Source organism: Euleptes europaea, chromosome 17 (assembly GCF_029931775.1).
Source record: "Euleptes europaea isolate rEulEur1 chromosome 17, rEulEur1.hap1, whole genome shotgun sequence".
NCBI classification, from domain to species: Eukaryota; Metazoa; Chordata; class Lepidosauria; order Squamata; family Sphaerodactylidae; genus Euleptes; species Euleptes europaea.
In genome coordinates, this window is record NC_079328.1 from 17,947,164 (window position 1) to 17,969,150 (window position 21,987).

Consider the following 21,987-nt stretch of genomic DNA (forward strand, 5'->3'; position numbering starts at 1 on the left):
ATGTCCCATGACTTGCTTTAAATGGCTTGTTGTTTTTACATGGCCAATTTATTATTTTAATCGTAAGCCATCTCAAGCAGGAATCTGGCGAGGCGGCACAGAAATCTCCTCAATAAACAAACGAATAAGTTTTGTATACTGTGAGGTAGAGGCTACAAAGAACATAGGAAACCCAGTTTCCAGTTTTCCCTACTGGGCCATGTTGGGTGGTAGGGATGGGCAAGTCAGAGCTTGAGTTCCCTCACAGAGCTGTTAGAGAATAAAATGACTCCATGGACACCACTTTGAGCTTGTCCGAGGTGGGAAGGGGTTAAAGTGTGATCAATTGCTGCTTTGGCCTTGCTAAGAGAGATGTCTCGCTTTCAGAAATTTCATGAATGTCAGCTGACATACCCTGCCTGACCAACATGGTGGACACAGAGAGCCTGCTGTGCCCCCTCATCCCCTTAGAGGAGGAGGATCTTGAAAGCCCTTTATCTGGAGATTTTTTACAAGATATGGAGAACATAAAGGAGCTCTCTCAGTCAATGAGTGGGGATAGCTCAGGAGCACTGAGCATAACAGATTTCCAGTCTCTGGGGAATGGACCTGGATCCGATGGATCAATCATTACAGGTAGGAATTCTGTTACCTGGAATTGATCAATCTCTGTGGCATTTATTCAGACTTTTATTTTGTGTTGTTATAATGGGTAGTATAGTTTTAATAGTTCTGGTTTAGAATATTGCAGAAATCAGATATGGAATTTCACTCTGTCCACCATGCAAAACTAATGATAGTAAAATGGAATTTGACTCTATTGACCATACAGAACTAGGGCTGCCAGGTCCCTCTTTGCCACCAGCGTGAGGTTTTTGGGGCGACGCCTGAGGAGGGTGGAGTTTGGGGAAAGCAGAGCTTCAATGCCCTAGAGTCCAATTGCCAAAGCAGCCATTTTCTCCAGGGCAACTGATCTCTATTGGCTAGAAATTAGATGTAATAGCGGGAGATCTCCAGCTAGTACCTGGAGGTTGGCAACCCTATACAAAACAAATGATGGTAAAGTGGATGACATGAAACCTAAGCCCCATGTGAATCTCTGGCATCTCCAACAGAGGCTGCTGGGGAGTTATGGTTATGAGCTGCAACCTCACCAGCCCTTGGCCTACCAGTCTTCAGAAATTATAACCAGTGTTAACAGACTCCTTAGTTGTGGTAACCAATTTAGCCCCTAGAGAGGCTGAAAAGCTGTCAGACATATTAAGCCCTTGGCTAATAATATCAAACATAAGAGCACTTTGCTCAACTGGAGAGAACCTACAGGTGATCCCCGGCCCAAAGAGAATCCGGCTGTCCTTGGCCAGAGCCTTTTTGGCTCTGGCACTGCCTGGTAGAACGCTATGCCCAGTGACATTTGGGCCCTGCAGGACTTAAAGCAGTTCCGCAGGGCCTGTAAAACTGAGCTGTTCCACCAGGCATATGGTCGAGGACAGCGATGGTTTTCCATCTGGTTGGCCTCGCCTCCTTCTCCTTGCTCCACCTCTGCTACACTCCTGCAAACTGGTATTGAATATTATACTGCTGCTGTTATAGTAGAAGGCGCCTGGTTTTTATCATTGTAAATGTTTTATATTGTATGGATGATTTTAAACTGTTTTAAAAGGCTGTGAGCCACTCTGAGGCTGGCCTTAGCCAGGAAAGGGTGGCCTATAAATCTAATAAATAATGATGATGATTAATTCACCAATTTTTCACTGGTGTCTCTTTTTGAAGTTCCTTTGCCAACTTTCAAGTGTACAGCATTGTCCTGAGTGATTGACATATTCTCCCACTTTTCAAAGAAAGCTTCCATCTTTTGTCAAACTTTGGTACAGAGACTCACACCTAAAAGTACTTACAGTTGGGCATTCTTAAAAATCACAGTAGGATTGTTCACTCTAGCCAGAAAGGGCTGTTTGTATAAACTGGCACCATCCATAAGAACATAAGAAAGGCCCTGCTGGATCAGACCAAGGCCCATCAAGTCCAGCAGTCTGTTCACACAGTGGCCAACCAGGTGCCTCCAGGAAGCCACAAACATGGAGGTACAACTGCACATGGAGGTACAACTGCAGCAGGATGCTGCTGCTGCAGTTGTCTTGTTTGGGGGCTTCCTAGAGGCACCGGTTGGGCCACTGTGTGAACAGACTGCTGGACTTGATGGGCCTTGGTCTGATCCAGCAGGGCCTTTCTTCAGTTTTTATGGATGAAATGGCAGCTTTGGAGCGTGGACTCTTATCGCATTATACCCCACTGAGATCTCTGCCCTTCTGGAATTCTGCCCTCCCCAGATACCACCCCCAAATGTCCAGGAATTTTCCAAGCCAGAGTTGGCAACCCTAGATATTTCCCATTACGCCTCTGATTCCCCAGCTTTTAATCAAGTAAGGACAACTCAATTCCTAAAGATCTAATTAACAATTCAGTCCCTCTCTGCTACAGAAGATTTGGTTTTGAAGGTGTGCCATCGAAATTCTCAAATTTCTAGTTGGAGTGGAGAACGTGGGGACGGGACATTTCCCCTTTGCTTGCTCTCCACAGTCAGCGTCTTGTTTCTCTTTTGTATTGTTTTATTGCAAATGTGCACACCACCCAGTCTTCTCGTTCACATTCCTAGTCTCAGAGTTGCACTTCCAAGCAAACGAATGCCCTGTACGCCCTTCTGGTATCGTATATTGAAAATGACATTGACCTACCCTTTCAGCAGCTAAGAAAGCCTCAGTCAGTTTTATTTTTAATACATCGGGAGAGCATTCGATGTATAGCAGTATGGCAAAATGTTAATGCAACTTTGTCATGCTGTTCATCAGAATCCAATCCAGTGAGGACTCCAGAGAGGAGGAAAACCTAACTCAGTGACAAAATGAGATACTGTTGGATTTTGAGGTCATTGTTAACATTATGGTGCTATAGCATGGGTCAAAATCACTCTTCCTGAGATTGCCTCTCCCCGATCCTGTATTAGGAGACCCGTGACGCAGAGTGTTAAGCTGCAGTACTGCAGTCCAAGCTGTGCTCATGACCTGAGTTCGATCCCGACAGAAGTTGGTTTCCGGTAGCCAGCTCAAGGTTGACTCAGCCTCCGAGGTCGGTAAAATGAGCAACCAGCTTGCTGGAGGTAAAGGGAAGATGCCTGGGGAAGGCATTGGCAAACCACCCCGTAAACAAAAGTTTGCATAGTAAACGTCGGGGTGTGACATCACCCCATGGGTCAGGAATGACCCGGTGCTTGCACAGGGGACCTTTACCTTTAATCCTGTCCTTACAGGTTGCTGCTTTAGCTTTCTTTTCCCACTAAGGCTGTCCTTCACAAGCCCTTTAAAGTATGCTACATTTTTCTTAAAAGGATATTACATGATGGTTTTCTGACATCTGAAAAGTAAGGGGTTTTTTTATTTACTGATATGGATAACTTCTGGAATACTGGTAGTTAAGAAAATGCATTCTATAGCATTTGCTAATATTTTCTCCCCCCTCCCCATCAGATTCTCTCTCACCAGCATCAAGTCCTTCGTCTGTGAATCTTGTGACAGCTCCAGGTAGCAAAGACGAACCACCTGGTGCAATATTAAACATTGAATGTAGAATATGTGGAGATAAAGCTTCTGGATACCATTATGGAGTTCACGCTTGTGAAGGTTGTAAGGTACTGTCAGCAACATCCAATGGCTAAGAGATGTTGGAGGGTAACAGTTGATGTCAGTTAACTTGGACAGAGTGACTCTGGACAGGATTGCACAAATGTGAGCATCACAAATGTGTGTTTCTTAATGAAGGCCTGCCTGATTCTTAGAAAGGGATTTGGGGGTGGAGGTGGAGTCCCTGTTACTGAAACAGCTTGTAACCAAAGTAAGGGAAAAATAAGCTCTAACAATCAGTCACCTAGGCCCTGATCAAGAGAAGGACATTTGCGAAGACCAACTGTTACCTGAATTCGATAGTCTCCGCTTTAGTTGGGGGAATTAGCGTGGGAGACTAAGCCTTCTGAAAGGTTGGGATCTTTGAACCTTTGTATACAAGAATAAGTCCTTTGGAAAACTCTCAATAAATAAGTGGGTTCCAATAAAATTGGGTTTTATTTTAAAAGGATTTCAAGCACACAATATAAAGACACACACAACTCACACAAGAGCTAAGGAAAGTAAGGGGTGGAGGGTGGGAGATGGAATTAGGCTTTGGGTAATATTTACCTATCTAGAAGAGTGACGTCCGATGAAAGCAGCTGTGAGGGAGAAATGAACCAGTGTTTCTGGGAGCAATAGAGAGTAACCCTACATGCAAGCAGTGGATGTTGGATCCAAGACACACACACACACACACACACTATGAATGTCCAAAGGAGTAATATTTATACCCCAATATGGATCCTGAGGCAGTATGAGGTAACTTGCAAAGGAAGCTTTACTAGGGACAAATAACTTCAATTGCTCCTCCAGGGTCCAGACTAATGAGGGGAGAGGTTTATTGTTTCTCTCGTAAAAAGAGAGTGTTTGTGTGATTGCTTGATTAATGGCTGGCGATTGTGCGGTATATATATTGGAATCTGAGGGTATGTCTGAGTAGGTTCTCAGGATGGGTGTGAGTCAGCGAGGACATCTTTGCTCAGTCTCCTCTGAATGCCTGATGACTGTCTTGATGGGTATGCAGGAGAATAGCTAGACCTTTTTCTTGAATACCCTTGATTACCTAGTTGATGAGATTTAAAGTTCTCAGTGTTTGCCAAGTGGCTGCCAGGAGCGCCCAATTTAATTTGCGAGGGGAAGCTGAGTCGTTCTCATTGTCTGTCAGCCTTTCACACGGCGGGTGGGGAGAAAATGTAAAGTGACAATCTCCTCTTCCAGCTCCAAGGTATCACACAGACACAAAGATGGCTTCCAGATCCCTGAAAGAATGGTTCATCTATGTGGAGCAGTGCCCTGCTGTTGTGCTAGCCTTGGTTCTGTATGCGCTCAGGGAATCCCAGGTAGCTGGAGCGGTCCGGCCACTAACACAACAGTGAAATCCTATGCAGAGTTACTTTAGCAGGAGCTGATTGAAATCAAGACTGTAGAGTCTATAAACTCTGCGTAGGATTGTGCTGTTAGGGGTCTAGCATTTTTACTTGGAGATAAGCTCTGGAAAACAGCAAATGTGTTTGGAATTGCAGCATGGGTTTTTTTGTGTCTTTTTTATGTTTCCTTAAAACTGCATACTAGACCATGGCTTACATGAAATATGATTTTTGTTCCTGAAATATGGTGTAAGCAAATATACGATTGGTTTGCTGTGCTTGTTTTTGTTTGAAACATGTGAAACAGCCTTGTTGCAAATACTCAGTCTGGAATAGATGTCAAGCGAATTGGTTGGGAAGCCAGTCTTGGTGTATGTTGCTGTATCTGAAAATTGTCTGTGTTTGATATCTCTGTAATGTGCACAATGGTTTCAGTGTGAATAAAACTATTCTTGTTCTTTCTCAATGTGTTCACCCTTGGGTGCTGTCGTAACAAAATGTCGGTGGCTGCAGATGCCCTTAGTTGGCAACAAGCTGCAAAATGAGTGTTGGGAGGGTTTTTTGACAAAAACAATTGCAAGAATTGGACTAGGGCAAAATAGCAAGGACACTCCCTGGAGAAGAGCCATGATAGATAATGGCTGGGAACTGGAGGTGCCTGCAGAACACTGGAAAATACAAGAGATATGCCCGGCCTGTATTCCATGAGGAATAAATTGCCTGCCAAACGTTCCTTATGCTAGTTCTGAGATCAAGCTACTACTGTTGTTGTTGTTGTTGTTGTTGTTGTTGTTGTTGTTGTTGTTATTCAAATTTATAACCCGCCCTCATTCCCAGCGAGCCAGGCTCAGGGCGGATAACAGTAATTAAAACATAAGTGCATCCAGTATATAAATCCAATACATCCTTAAAACCATAATCGTTAAAACCATTAAACCCCTACTCAGATGGCCGTAACTAACCCTAGGTGCCACAGCGACAAATGTCAGCAGATCAGCCCCCCTGATTTCAAGATGGGGGCGGGATGGGGAGGCCAGTAAAGATGGATCTTCTTGCGGCTGTCCTCAATTATAGGCCTGGTGGAATAGCTCCATTTTACAGTTCCTGCGGAACTCCTTAGGGTCCCGCAGGGCCCTGATGTTACCAGGAAGACTATTCCACCAGGCCGGGGCCAGGGCCGAAAAAGCGGCGGACACTAATCTGGTGAACCAAGCTGGTTTCCCCACACCTACACATGAAGCCAGCTGGGTCACCTTGGGCAAGTCACAGCTCTCTTAGAGCTCTCTCAGCCCCACCTACCTCACAGGGTGTATGTTGTGGGGAGGGGAAGGGAAGGTGATTGTAAGCCAGTTTGAATCTTCCTTAAGTGTTAGAGAAAGTTGGTATACAAAAACCAACTCTTCTTCTAAAGATTTTTCCATGCTGTTCATCTTGCACTAGGAACGCAAAGCAGCCTACAGAATTAAATGCACATATAATATAAACACGATAAAAATATACAGCCCAACATGCCCCCAGTACAATCATAAAGCTTATAATGAGTCACAGGGACCCCCCCCCCCCGGCTTGTGTTCGTTCTACCAGCACAGCTGACACAGGGCCGCAGACTGTGAGCCGCAAGTTCAGATGTCAGCGCAAAGAGTTCCTTTTGGTGTTTTCACCTCTCTGCAAATGTAGGTTTTATATTATTGCAAAGGGGGGGAGGAAAATTATAATAAAAACCTGTGAAACCTGTTTACTGGTGGTGATCATGGGACGAGTGTAAACAGCGTGAGCAGGGTTCTGCCTTTCAAACTGCCTTGAACTCGGGGAAAAAACTATTGCGTCTTTACAGTCTGACATGTAGCACTGCTATTCTAGAGTGGTTATAACTATCAGGATTTTGCATGTTGTGACACTCTAGATTTTCTTGCTGCTATTCTATGGGTAAGCGTGTTTCCTGCATCAGCCAAAGCCTCTGTTTGCCGATGAAAGTTCACACATGATCCTTTTAGATTCCACCCATAGCCTTTCCAGGAAAGGTGTACTTTAAACTTCAGGGCTATGTTATCAAATGACATTTAAATCACTGGTTATGTAATAGGTACTGTGAAGATACGTAATCACAGGACCAGAAATATTCACCATAGCCTTTCATGACATATTAATGCGCAAGTTATTTTTTTGCATGATATTTCTTCCTATTACTGTAACTTCTTGTAGCTGAATGGTGACTAAAAGGGGAAAACAGCTTGTTTAGGTAAATAAGTGTTTAGTATTGCATAGCGTTCACTGATCTTGTTTCTTCACATTTTTCACAGGGCTTTTTTAGGCGAACGATCAGACTAAAGCTAGTCTACGATAGATGCGACCGCAACTGCAAAATTCAGAAAAAAAATCGTAACAAGTGCCAATACTGTCGTTTTCAAAAGTGCCTTTCTGTTGGAATGTCTCATAATGGTAGGTAAGAGTGACCTTTTCTTTTTTTTTTACCTCCACCATGACCCAGTTGGAGTAGGGGACATCAGATAACTTAAGCAGTCACCGTGGATTGTCTTTAAAGCCAGTATCAATGCCCACTTAAGTGCAGTGCTAAAGAATAATTGGTTGAATCCCAAGGATCCCTTCCACTTGAGCAAAGGGAAGGGGCTGCCTGATACCTTGTACTAGAGTGTTGCCTGAGAAAAGCTGAAACTAAATCCAGAGATGTTCTGCTTGCCAGACCTCTCACTCAAGCGAAGGAGAGCATCGCATGAAACATTGCACACTATTGCCGAATAAGCTGATGGCTGCCTTCCTTCGGCTCACCATTCTCCATTAGGAGAACTTGCATTTCAAGGGTAAAGACATGCCACATTATTTTTGTTTACTCTGTAAGTCCAGCCCTTAGTGAGCAGCACAGCTGCCTTAATTCCTCGGTAAAGGAACTTCCCTGTGCAAGCATTGGGTCATAACTGACCCATAATGTGTTTACTAGGCAGACTATGCTTATGGGGTGGTTTGCCATTGTCTTCCCCAGTTTTCTACACTTTACCCCCAGCAGGCTGGGTACTCATTTTACCAACCTCGGAAGGATGGAAGGCTGAGTCAGCCTTGAGCCGGCTACTTGAAATCGACTTCCATCGAGACCGAACTCAGGTTGTGCTTAGAGCTTTTGACTGCAGTGCTGCAGTTTACCATCCTGTGCCACCTGGCTCCTAATTACTTGCTATGGCATGAGAAAGCAAAAGGAACAGAATTCTCTATAGTCAGCTGTTGAACACTATAAATAAGAGTCATAGGTGATAGGATAAAAGCACACACCCATTTTTCTTTCCACAGTTATTCTAGCAGAATGCATAGTGTAGTCTTGTATTTCTGTAGTTCCTATGATAGGTAGAGGTGCCTACGGTTTTGGCCCTCTGCTGTCTTGTGCGGTAGCACAGAGTGGCATTTGCCATGCTGTCTCTTGAGTGTCGGAATGATAAAACCGAGTGTTTATTTTGAGGTGGGCTGTTTTATTTTCTCCTAGAGATTTATGGGCTGTATACAGCTGTCAGGATCCCAGGGCAGTGAGCAAGAACTATAAAATCCAGCAATAAAATGCCATCAGTTTGGTTTCTGAACATAGCAGCATGACAGGTCACCAACCCAACCAGCTGAAGCAGAATCAAAACTTAAAATTCATTGCTGCGGGGAAGAAGGGTGTCAGCTCTTCTTAGCCATTATGCTAACGCACATTATAATACTTTGCCATCTAGTTTCTTTGTATGTTTGAAGTGTCTAATAAGTGATATGATGTCATGGTGCAGGCAAGGAGCGAGGGCTGGAAGCATAGTCTGGGGAACAGTCCAAGGTCATTCACAGTTCAGGCAAAGTCCAAGATCTCAATACCAGCAAGGGAAGTCCAAGTCGTTAGTCAAAGCCAGTCCAAGAAGTCAGGATACCAGGAATCCAAAGGATAGCAGGGAAACAAGGCCGGTACACAAAAAGGTTGGTGACAAGTTGCTTGCACAAGCCTAACTGATGGCTTAAATCCCTTCCCCTGCTGCTGTAGCAGAGCCAGCTGATGCTGATTAGGCTGAGTTCACAGGTGGTGCTTCAGCCCTGCTCTTCCTCATCACTGCTACTGAGGAGGTTCCTCTGTAAAGCCTTCAGTCTAGCCCTTTGCCGTCTCTGCTGCATTGCCAGACGGACCTGTTTTCTTCTCTGCTCCAGTGGCCTTGGCGAGGCCTCTGGAGACACTGCATGTTGCAAGGTGTCAGGTCCAACTGGAGTCCTTGAGCTGGCAGGCTGCAGGCATGGTGAGTCATCTCCTGACTTTGGCTGATCCTCTATTCTGGCAGGCTGTAGTCCCTGTGGTTGTTCCTGTGGGACTTCTGCCTGAGGATGACCCTCTGTTCTGGCTTCTAATTCCCCTTCGTCAGAGGAGGTCTCTGCAGGCTGACTCATGACATATGACATGCTTCTTGTAAACAAAGCTCCCTGTATAACCCGACTAGCACTTCTGTCTCTGTGAGCCCGGTCTTGGCCAGGGAGAGCGGGATAGTAAGTTGAAATAATAAATAAATAGATATGATAAAGAAACTGCTCATCTCATTCATCTGAACAGAATTTAACAGTAATTCTTGAATTTACATAGCTGTTCACTGTGCTAATTTGACTATCTCCCTACTTCCCCCAAAACATTTTACTCATTTAGATTTCTAATGTGCCTTGCCATGAGCAGCTGAAGCTTGCAACAAATTTGAAAATAATACAAGACTTAGAACATAAAAGTATTTTAAAAATACCATGAGAAGGAACCTCCCTTCCATCTCTGATTGCTAAATACTTGTCCAAATGGGAAGGTGTTGCTACTCGTGCAAAATACTGGGGTTTTGGATTTGTTGGAACTCAGGAGCAAGGTTGTTCCAGAGCTGGAGAAGGTCTTCTCTGCATGACTGAGTTCCTTGTTCTAGGCACCACTTTCAAAAGACTGTAGAGATCACTTCTTCTTTCTTTTCCCCTGTTCTTAGATGGAGGTCTGGAACGATAAAACCATAAAACCTAAATAAGCCCCATCTCTAACATAATCTCCCTTCGTCTCTTCTCTGCAGCGTCTAAAAAACGAGCAACAAAACAGGTACGCTGAGGGTCAGAGTCCTCTAAGAGGAACTGAACCTTTTGCTCCAAAGTTGCTCGAGATGTGGACCGTTTGTTAAAACATGGTATAATCAATTTTAGCCTAAATTGGTATATGTAAGGACAGTGCAAAAGGATATGTACCAAGGAGTCCACTGACTGAAGAGGGCAGGGACACAGCCGGTCTGAAAAAGGGATCTTTAGCATACGGCCCAGCAAAACCATTGAAAAAGGGCAATTAAATCTTGAATGCTTAAAGATTCTACATAACTTTGGACTAACCAGAGAATCCATATAGGAAGGAAGATTACCCTTAGATAGCAGGCCCAGGGCAAGTGGAGAACATGTCCTCTGAGCATCAAGATAAGTGTAACTCTTTAGCATAGATCAATTTGGCCACATGTTTTTCACATGGATCTACAGAAGAAGAGTAAAGGTCTTCCACCTTCAAATTTACAAGCAATATGTAGAGATCACTATGGAAAGTTAAGGTACAGGTCATCTCAAGTGTATGGTACATCCAAGCAGTTTTTATGGGTTAAAAACTGCATATTATTCAAAAAATACTAACGGAGACTTGTGCAGATGAAAAGTTCAGGGGAAACTCTCCCAGAAGTTCTCGCCATTGAAGGAGTCTCTGATACAGGTGATATGTGCAGTGTAGGATAGCTACACCACATTAGGAAAATTGGCATGATTTCCACCACATGCCTAAATCTTGGAAGAACAATTCTGGCATTTATTTAGAAAATGTTTATGCAACCTCTCCAAGAACCTGTCTGAGGCAGCGTACAAAAATAAAAATAACGAAAGCAAAAGATATTAATTAAAATCTACCATTTAAAAACCCAGCCCAGCATAAAAGCACAGGCCATAAAAGCAGACCACTGACATCTTAAAATAAGTTTCCAGACTAAAATGGCGTTTAAAGAAATCAACCCCTTAATTAAATGCCTGGCTAAAAAATAAAAGCTGTGGATTGGCCTGGCACCTAAAAAAAGCAATATTGATGCCAGGCCAAACCCCAAGGGGAAGGGCATTCCACAAGCAAGGTACCACCACTGAAAAGATCCTGCAAGTCATCCCACCCCAATTCTACTCTATGCTGACGATGCAGTTCTCCTGTCCCGCACAAGAATTGGTTTGAAAAGATCTTTGCAAACTTTTTCTGAGTATTGCTCTAGGGAAGGTCTTAAAATAAACCATCATAAATCTAAGATGATCTTCACTAAGAGGAGAAAAATGCCTCTTTTTCGCTGGGTATTAGATGGCTTTGAGGTTGACCAAGTCAAGGAGTTTGTTTACCTTGGCATTCTTTTTTCCCATAACCTAAATTGGAATGCCCATCAAAAAGCAGTGTCCAACAAAATTAAACCTGGGGTTGGTGCAATTGTCAACTTTTTTCACACCAAAGGTGGCAAATATATTCCAGGGGCTATTCAGGTTTTTAATCTGAAAATTACCCCAATTATCCTCTTTGGTGTTGCTATCTGGATAACAGTCATCAATGAATCTATAGATCGTCCACTGCTTCAGTTCTTACGAAAACTCCTAAATGCCCCTCGATGTGTTGCTGGCGTTACTCTTCGTTCCGAGTTTGACCAAATTTCACTTGAAGCTAGGACTTGGTTGGCCGCCTTTAAACTACACCTTAAACTGTGCTTTAGCACTGAGGGGTTCCTATCTTCTCTGAAGCATGACCCTTTTAAATCCTCATGGCAAAAAATCTTAGATGAGAAACTGTCGTTGTTGGGCTTCTCGCAGGATATGTTATTAGATCTTGGGAAAACTGACGCTTTTACCAAAATTAAAAAGCGCATTAAAGAGCTCGATTATAACAGCACTACTTTCCGTGCTCGTCGTATCTGTTCATCCCAGTTCTTCGGAATACCCCCTCCATGTGGTCTGCCTGCCTATACATATTATCTGACAACTCCTCGTCTTTGTAGAGCTTTTTGCTTGGCTAGATTGAATGCTAACCCTTCTATGGTAATGCAGGGCAGAATTCTGAATATACCATACTCAGACAGGATCTGCCCTTGCTCTTCTGGCTCTATTGACTCATTAGCTCATGCCCTTTTGGAATGCCGCTTTTACGAGGAACTTCGATTGCACTATATTTTCCCCCTTTTAACATACAAATCTAATGCCTCTGTGACTGACATAATGCCTTTTTTACTAAGCGATAGGGACCCCAAGGCTACAGTGTCAGTGGCAAGATTTGTTTCAATCCTTATATCCCTCCAACACTAGATATATGCTGCTCAAGATCAATTGATAAGGAGCTTCTAAGGGATTAAAGGAAAGGAAAAGATCCTGACTCTGGTTGCCACCTATCTCATCTCTGAATGCAAGGGCACGAAGAGGAGGGCTTGTGGGAGGGATCTTAATTGGTGGGCTTGGCAATGTGGGAGGAGGTGGTTCTGCATCTTGGGCCTGATTTTTAGGGTTGCCAATTCAGAGTTGGGAACTACCTGGAGATTTTGGCAACAGGGTTTGGAGAGCGGAGAGACTTCAATGCCATAGAGTCCAATTGTCAAAGCGGCCATTTTCTCCAGGTGAACTGATCTCTATTGGCTGGAGATCAGTTGTAATAGTGGGAGATCTCCAGCCATCACCTGGAGGTTGGCAACCCTACTGATGTTGTATCGGCTGGATTTAGTTTTCTCACTGCTGGTGCTGGGATCCTGCTGTGTTCTCACAGTGTCGCATAGTATTAAGCTTCTTGTTGAATAAAAATATATTATTGTGCAATTTATATGCGTGTTTCCCCCTCAGCCATCCGATTTGGACGTATGCCAAGATCGGAGAAAGCAAAACTGAAAGCTGAAGTCCTAACAGGTGAACATTGTGTAGAAAATGCTGAAATGGCAGATCTTAAATCACTTGCCAAGAGAATTTATGAAGCCTATTTGAAGAACTTTAATATGAACAAGGTGAAAGCCAGACTCATCCTTGCAGGGAAAACCAGTAACAATCCAGTAAGTAAGCGAAACGTCTATTGAACTGAAGTACATGTAAGACCAGAAGTGGAAGTTCCGTTTTGTACTAGAGAGACCATGCGCTGCTCTTGCTTAGGCAGCACATTGGGGGAGATTCATAGCAGGTGGAAAGTTCAATAAGGTTAGCTATTCTCATCTGCGGCAGCTCGTAACCATTTTGTACCTGGTGCAAAAGCCCGTCTGTAGTAAGTTTGTGGCCAGTAAGGGTAGTGTGTATTGCAAAACAGAAGAAATGCACATAATCAGTAAACTAAGCCTGAGTCACGGAGTTTGACTAACTGGTTGGATTAATTGAGGGAAACGGTGCCCTGATCAAGCACCATCTTTTTTTTTTTTTTAAAGATGCTTTCAGTATAAATACCAGCATGGTGTAGTGGTTAAGAGCAGTGGATTGGAGCGGTGGATTCTTATCTGGAGAACCGGGTTTGATTCCCCACTCCTCCACATGACCGGTGGAGGCTAATCTGGTGAACTGGATTCGTTTCCCCGCTCCTCCACATGAAGCCAGCTGGGTGAACTTGGGCTAGTCACTCTCTCTCAGCCCCACCTACCTCACAGGGTTTCTGTTGTGGAGAGGGGAAGGAGATTGTAAGCTGGTTTGATTCTCCCTTAAGTGGTAGAGAAAGTCAGCATATAAAAACCAACTCTTCTTCTTCTACAAAACTGCAGCTGCCCTTGGAGGTGTTCTGCCTTGTGTCTCACACAGGAATCTGCTGGGTACCCTGTTTAAAAATGATGGGCAAAGGTGTATGGCTTTCTGATCACTTGGGCTGTAAGCTTTCCTAAGGACCGACTGTGCCTGAAGTTTGGAAACGTTGTCAGTATGAGTGTGCAAGTTAATTAGTTGATTACCACATAGTGGGATGTTTGCGCAGAAGTCAGCTGCTGTAATTGGGAAATCGCACATCATCTGTTTTGCAACAGTCCCATTAAGGTGGACTTGGCAGTGGGAACTGTCCTGGAACAGCCGCCCTAGGTATAAATTGTCATGAAGGGTTGGGGGCATAAAAGGGAGTTGATCAAAGAGGACAGGGAGAGAGATTACTGTCCCTTTTCCTTGGAGGTCTGTGAACGTGTAGCACCAGGAACCATCTTCCTCTACAAGAAGAAGAGTTGGTTTTTTATATGCCCACTTTCTCTACCACTTAAAGGATAATCAAACCGGCTTACAATCACCTTCCCTTCCCACATCAGGAACCCTGTGAGGTAGGTGGGGCTGAGAGAGCTGTGACTAGCCCAAGGTCACCCAGCTGGCTTCATGTGTAGGAGTGGGGAAACCAACCTAGTTCGCCAGATTAGCATCCGCCACTCACGTGGAGGAGTGGAGAATCAAACCCGGTTCTCCAGATTACAGTCCACTGCTCCAAACCACTACTCTTAACCACTACACCACACTGGCAAACTATAAATGAAGTAAGCAAGCAAATAAATGCTTGAGACAGAGAAGAAAACTGGTGGATCATGCTCCAGCCACTCTTAAATTCTGTTTATTTTATTGAGATTGTTACCCACATGCTTAATTGGTTGAAGCTGGAAGTTCTTACCTTGACTGGGTTGTGCCTTTAAGTGTTTTCAGTATGTTCAGTTGGGAGACAGCTAAGTGTGATTGAATCTGCACATCACCTTTCTTCACTTGTTTATACCCGTCCCCACACAGCAGCTGCAGGGAACTGCTTCTTTTAAGAAAGAGAGAGGCTGTGCAGAGGAAGGCACTGGCAAACCACCTCTGCTTCTTACTTGCCTTGAAAGCCCCTTGCTGAGGTCATCATAAGTCAGCTGCGATTTGATAGCACTTTATACACAGGAGCCTCCTGTCTGTTTCATTCTCTGCTGGGATTCTCCATCAACCTTGGGCGGCTATTGGTTCTGCGTTTTGGAAATCACTAAGTGTCTTTAATTTGGAGTCCTCCTGGACTAGTGATTTTAAAGATCGTTATACTTAAAAAATACTCTTCTACATAATATAGTCCATTTTGTATAATTTTATAAATTGGAGTGGCTTGTGAAAATAGTTATATTTTTTAAAATTCTCAATTTACTGTGAGTTGGCGTGAGGTCTTATTGTGCTGGAGGAGGTGATATTTAAGCCTACCAGATTGGAAAGAGGTCTTTCTTGTGGTAACCAAGACATTTTTATTGACTTGTTAAGATGCTGAAAAACCAGGATCTGAAGGGAGGTTCTTTTTGGTGCCTGTGATTTCCTAATTCTTCCTCCAGTAAGGTTCATGATCTAGCTGAGAATGCTTTGTACGTTTCTCTGTAATCTTAACGGTACTTTTTTCAAAACCACAATATGAACAGCTTGGAATTGTCGTAAATTTTTCCAGCGATTCTATTTTCTCATCTGTAATGTCGCCTAAAAAAAATTATTTGTCCTCATTTTTAAAAAAAGATTAAAATAGACCATGAATTAGTAGTAATTAATATGCTAGTATTTCTGTGAAACTATTCAGGCAACGAACACATATAATCCAACCAGTTTATATAAGTTTTGAGTAAGTATTCTATGACTGCTTACCGCAGTTGGTGGATCACAGGATTGTGGCTAGATAGTAGTCTGGATGCAAAGAAATGGGCTCTGTAAACCCAGGGGAGCTTTAGATGTGTGTGTTTCAAACCACAGCTCCCCTCGCCTGATGCCAGGTGGCAAACCAATCTGGAAACAGAAGGCTGCTTGTGGTTTCGTTACAGGGACTCATCTGGTCAAAGTAAGAAAAGGCAAAACTTCTGCTGATCGAATGCATGTCAGTTTGGATGAGCCTCAACCAGCTCTTTTGATACAGCATCTTCTTTGACTTTTAATTGTCAAGAAGCTTTATGGAATGTGGGAGAAAAGAAGAAAGCACCATTTCTGTCCAACATCTAATCACAGTGTTTGGGCACTCCTGTGTTTCAGAATTTAGAAAACTCTTCTACATAATATAGGGCATTTTGTGATGTCTTTTATAAATTGGAATGGGCAGGCAAAACGTTTCCACATCTTTCAAACAGTGTTGGTGTATGGATTTTTAAAAAAAATTCTGGTAACTTCTTTAAAAACTGCCCGTTTTTCTGTTTCTACTAATTCTTTCAAATACTGCATGGAAGAGCTGGAGGAATAGAAACGGTACGTGAATGAATGCTGAGGCGATACTTAAAGTATGTGGTTAAGTGAAATAAATGGTTTCCCCAGCTACTCAAGCTATAAAATGTAGAGTACATTCCTACTTTCAGTAGTGAGCAAATAAGACCGTGACAATGTCCGTAAGCAAATGCCCGGAGAAAAAAACTCACTGGATGTATCCCTACTGTTCCTTAACGCTATCACAATGCTAAATATTTTTGACACAGTTGGGTTAGGGATCCCCATTTTTCATGGTGTCACGTTAAGTTCTGGAGAGAACTCTTTAAGGATTTTGATGCATAGCAGTAATAATGAAAGTACTGTCTTAAAACATTTACGAGCATCTTTCTTTGTAGCCATTTGTTATACATGACATGGATACGTTATGTATGGCAGAGAAGACGCTAGTGGCAAAGCTGGTGGCCAACGGAATCCAGAACAAGGAGGCAGAGGTTCGAATCTTCCACTGCTGCCAATGCACCTCGGTCGAGGCTGTAACGGAACTTACCGAATTTGCCAAATCTATCCCCGGCTTCTCAAGCCTAGACTTGAACGATCAGGTGACGCTGTTAAAATACGGGGTTTACGAAGCCATTTTTGCCATGTTAGCTTCTGTAATGAACAAAGACGGGATGCTAGTAGCCTATGGAAATGGTTTTATCACTCGAGAATTCCTCAAAAGTTTAAGGAAACCATTTTGTGACATTATGGAGCCAAAGTTTGAATTCGCTATGAAATTCAATGCGATGGAGCTAGATGACAGCGACATCTCTCTCTTCGTGGCTGCTATAATTTGTTGTGGAGGTAAGATTTAAGTAGTAATAGCTTCTCTGTCCACCAAAGAAACTCATGGTGGTTTACCGAGAAGTAAAAAATCAATATGAACCACCATCACCGTTTTTTTCTAAAGAAAAAATAAGACACAGATCACTCTTGAGTAAATAAATACCACTTTAGCTGGCACTAGAAACTTTGTGCCCTCTGCTCCAGCCGAGTTTGGCTCTTTGCCTGTTCTGATGGTAAAGATACCTTCCGTAAGTTTTTTACTTATATTACATTGTGCCCAAAAAATTGGGTTCTGTCCTCATAATCATGTTATCTCTCTGCTTGTAGTATAAGTATTTTTAAACGCAAACTTCCTGTTGAGAATGGTTAAGAGTTACAATTCAAACAAAAATATAGCAATACAAGGCGACAGGCTGGAAGAGGTTGGAAAACATACATTTTGGTTAAAAGCTCATTTGCGTTAGTATTGGTTTCATGTTTTATTTTCCATTTAAAATCTGTTGCATTGTACAGAGTTTGTTCATATTTTTAAGTTGTTATCATGAGGAAGGGGGACTTCCCTTCCTTATGCAGCACTAGACCAGGGACAGGCAACCTTTTTGGCCAAGTGAGAGAGGAAAATTGCATTGTCTACCTGTGAAGGTGTTGGTGAGCTGGTAACTTACAGGAGGGTGGTATGGGTGGTTCTTGGTCAGACACACTTGGAGCAAGCCAAACCCCAGTGAGGATGCAGCATCGCAGGACTTGGCTGGGGCCTGTGCAGGTCTGGGTGACGGGCATGAGCCATGCCCTGATGCCTTCTCCTGCACCGCTGGGCCCTACAGTGCAGCTAGGATTGCCAACCTCCAGGTACTAGCTGGAGATCTCCAGCTATTACAACTGATCTCCAGCCGATAGAGGGCAGTTCCCCTGGAGAAAAATGGCCTCTTTGGCAATTGGATTCAGTGGCATTGGAGTCCCTTCCCTTCCCAAACCCTGCCCACCTCAGGCTCTGCCCCAAAAACCTGCCGCCGGTGACGAAGAGGGACCTGGCAACCAAAGTGCGGCCAGCCTTGGCAGAGATCTGGCCCTGGGCCCCCAAGCAAAATGGTCTGTGTCTGCACCAAGACTCATAATTCTGCTAACTGAACGTAATGTATAATTATAATAATAATAATAAATAAAGTAGCTAATTGACTGGCACCACTGTTGTGGCCTTGGAGCTGAGGAGTGAAGATTGCCTCCCCTCAGCACCTGGGATCTTATCTCAGTGGCTGAAGGTCACAGCTTGCTGAATTACAAGCGAGGACAGCACAGTTATTTTTCTTCATAAACTTTTTCTCCTTGCAGGCCCAAAAGCCTGAACCCAGGTTTGAAACCAAGAAACTGCTTTAGAGGCTCAGTTTCTTTACCTTCTCCTGTGCTGCTTGCCTACCCTTGCACTAGACAGTGGGGCACAATTCAGCGTTTTCTTAACATACTTTCCACTGAAGACTAGACTCTATATGTTTGGTGTATTGGGTTGCCAGCTGGAGATCTCCTACTATTCCAACCGATCTCCAGCTGATAAGAGATCCATTCACCTGGAGAAAATGGCCGCTTTGGCCATTGGACTCTATGGCATTGAAGTCCCTCTCCTCCCCGCCTTCCTCAGGCTCCACCCCAAAACCCTCCCACCAGTGGTTCAGAGGGACCTGGCAACCATGTTGGTATAGTGATCTCCTATTGAGGCCTTATTTCAGCTAAGAGTTTCCGTAGTCACTTCTTTCATCCCACATCCACCGCTTAACATTTTCCCTTTTTAGGTCACTCTCCTTCGCCCAATGAACTTGTAATTAATAAATCACCGTTCTTGTTACAGCATGCTAATAGACTTTTATAATTAAGTCCGTTTTGGTGCTCTGAGAATGGCTTTCTTAGATCATTATCTTCTGAACGTAGTCCCAGAGCTGTGCTTACACTAGTGAGCAACCGAGTTCACTGCAGACAGCATTGACGTTTGACTAAACTGTTAAACCGGTTGCCATTTTCTCGAAGCTCTGGATCATGCCTGAGGGGCTCATAATGCAGTAATTAAAGAGCAGGGAGGGAAGAGGACCGACAGTGGATGGTGTACTGATTAGCAGGCTCCAGGTATCAGGTTGTAGCGTCCTGGTAGCAGAGAGCAAGTAGGGTTCCAGGAGCCAGAGGCTTTCAGTCCAAGGTCAGCTATCGAGGGTTAGCCAGCACTATTAATCAAGGTAAGGTCCAAGTTCCAGGCAACAGAATGGTGTCAGGTAAGTGTTTGCTGTACTCGTTGCAGTCACACCCGACAGTTTTCCCCAAGAGCCTTTTATGCTTGGCTCCCACTAATTCCGTCAGAATCCTGCAACAACTCATCTCCATTATTAGCCAACAGCTGCTTTCTGTTCTGGAGGCGAGCACTGCGTCTTCTCTCTTGCAACTCCCTTTGCAGTCTCTTCCTACATTGCTGCAAAGGTGTAGGTGATCTGGGAGGGCCAGGCACCACTGCTCACCCTCCATCTGCTGACTCAGGACTGAAGGGAGGCTGTGCTTCCTTGCCCAGCTCTGTTTGAGCCTCAGTCCCTTGCTGGTTGCCTTCTGTTAGCTCTGGGTTGGCTACACAGGGCCCCTCTTCCTCTGATGAGTCCTCACTGCCAGGCAGTCCTGGCTGACCCACAACAGATGGATTGCGCCCAGAATTGTTTAAGGCGATAAGCATTTAAAGGCACCAACTTGCTATAACAACATGTAATGAAACTAGTAAAATAATTGCTGTGGGATGTTAGTCTAAAAAGAACTCCGCTGATGGGGCAACACAAGCCCACGTTCCACCGTTAGAATAATAGAATCATAGAGTTGGAAGGGATCACCAGGGTCATCTAGTCCAAACCCCTTCACAATGCAGGAAATTCACAACTACCTCCCTCCCCCACACCACCAGTGACCCCTACTCCATGCCCAGAAGATGGCCAAGGTGCCCTCCCTCTCATGATCTGCAATATTTGTACATCGATGATGTAAACGTGGCGGGCCTTTCGCTAGGCTCTCTACATAGATAATTTCTTGTCACAAACTTCCCTCATCAGTCAAATTTATTCATGTTGTAGTCACAGACCTTAACAATCCAACTACACCAAGAAAAAAAAATCAACCCACAGCAATATATTGAGCCAATATCACAATAACATCTACTGCTACACATTGAAATAAAACAAAGACTCCCCCCATTAAAATAATTTACCAGGATATTGTGGACCATATCAAGCCATTATATTACCTGTATCAGGCCTATTAAGGAGTCTCGTGGCGCAGAGTGGGAAGCTGCAATCTTGCAGTCCAAGCTCTGCTCACGACCTGAGTTCAATCCCAACGGAAGTTGGTTTCAGGTAGACGGCTCAAGGTTGACTCAGCCTTCCATCCTTCCAAGGTCTGTAAAATGAGTACCCAGCTTGCTGGGGGTACAGGGGAGATGACTGGGGAAGGCACTGGCAAACCACCCCGTAAACAAAGTCTGCCTAGTAAACGTTGGGATGTGATGTCACCCCATGGGTCAGGAATGACCCAGTGCTTGCACAGGGGACCTTTACCTTTATCAGGCCTATTAAAACGTTTCCTTAGTTTAAATGCTATAATGAAAAAAGAGGCCATTCTCTGTGTAATAGATAAATTTACATCAGCCAGCAAGGATCTTACTCGCTCTTCTTCTGAGACCAACACCTGTGGTATGCACTGGATCAATCTAGGTCGTATCGTGGTATACAGGGCACAGTGGAAAAGAACATGTGGCAGGTCTTCTACCTGGTCAGCAGAACAGGGACAAAATCGTTGACCATATGGAATACCTACCATATCTACCTTGAATAACTTCTGATGGAAACACTTGTAACCGGGCCACTGTAAAAGCTCTCCTCTTTTCAGGTTCCACCAACTCCTTAAGGTAATTAGAGGGGGCTTTGTTCTGTTTAAATAGGGGATACTACTTTGAAAACTGTGCTTTTTGTATCTGCAATATATCTTATTTAAAAAAAATATTTTATTTATTTGCATAATAAAGGGGGTACAGAAAAAAAGTAGGGGGGGAACAGATAGGGGATTTTAACATGTCATTTGTTGTTTCCAGTCCCAGCCTCTGACAAAGCTTTAGCCTTACCCCTTTTTTGATCTTAATTTGGTTCATAGATTTCTATCATTACTATCTTCGCTATATTTACTATACTTAACTTTATAATAAAAATAATTAGTCCTTAGTTAACAATCTTGTGCTCTCTCCTTTCTTACTAGTAATTAAATCATACATACGGTATCTATGTTAGTTTATCGTTTAGTATAAAACCACTCTAGCCTGAAAACTGAATGCATTTACAAATTCTCTATTACTGATATCTCTTCTACTACCATGTTCTACTCCATTATATACATAATTCAATCATGGAAATCTATCAAACAATGGCTGCCACTTCTGTTCATAGTCTTCCATAGGTTGATTTCTGAGAAGGTGTGTTAGTCTCGACATTGTCGCATAGTCTTGTAACTTTATAATCCAGTCGGTTTATCTGCGATATATCTTGATCTGCTTCCCCTTGTCGCAAACTTAACAGTTCTACAAATGACGTGATGTATGCTTTTGTTTTTTGAGAACAGATCGCCCGGGCCTTGAAAACATAGGACACATTGAAAAGATGCAGGAGAGCATTGTGCATGTACTAAAACTTCACTTGCAAAGCAACCACCCCGATGACACCTTCCTTTTCCCAAAACTCCTACAGAAAATGGCGGACCTCCGGCAGCTTGTCACAGAACACGCTCAGCTTGTTCAGATAATCAAGAAGACTGAATCTGATGCACATTTACATCCTTTGCTACAGGAAATCTACAAGGACATGTATTAAGGCTTTGGAAGGGTTTTGTATGATATGTAAAGACGTTAGCAATATTAATAGATGGGAACAAACTACTTTGCACAATTTTCTCTGCTGCGCTTTGGTTTCAAAACACGAGTGAAGCTAAAATGGAGTTAACTGGAA

General features: G+C 43.6%; 1 protein-coding gene across 1 annotated transcript; it reads left to right on the top strand.

Annotated features, from left to right (window-relative positions):
* Window positions 1–377: 377 nt before the first annotated feature.
* Window positions 378–21,852, top strand: PPARA (peroxisome proliferator activated receptor alpha). Its single transcript, XM_056862267.1, has 6 exons — window positions 378–615; window positions 3,504–3,664; window positions 7,309–7,447; window positions 12,869–13,071; window positions 16,552–16,999; window positions 21,605–21,852. The coding sequence occupies exons 1-6, from the start codon at window positions 378–380 to the stop codon at window positions 21,850–21,852; spliced, it is 1,437 nt and encodes a 478-aa protein (XP_056718245.1).
* The last annotated feature ends 135 nt before the right edge of the window (window positions 21,853–21,987 follow it).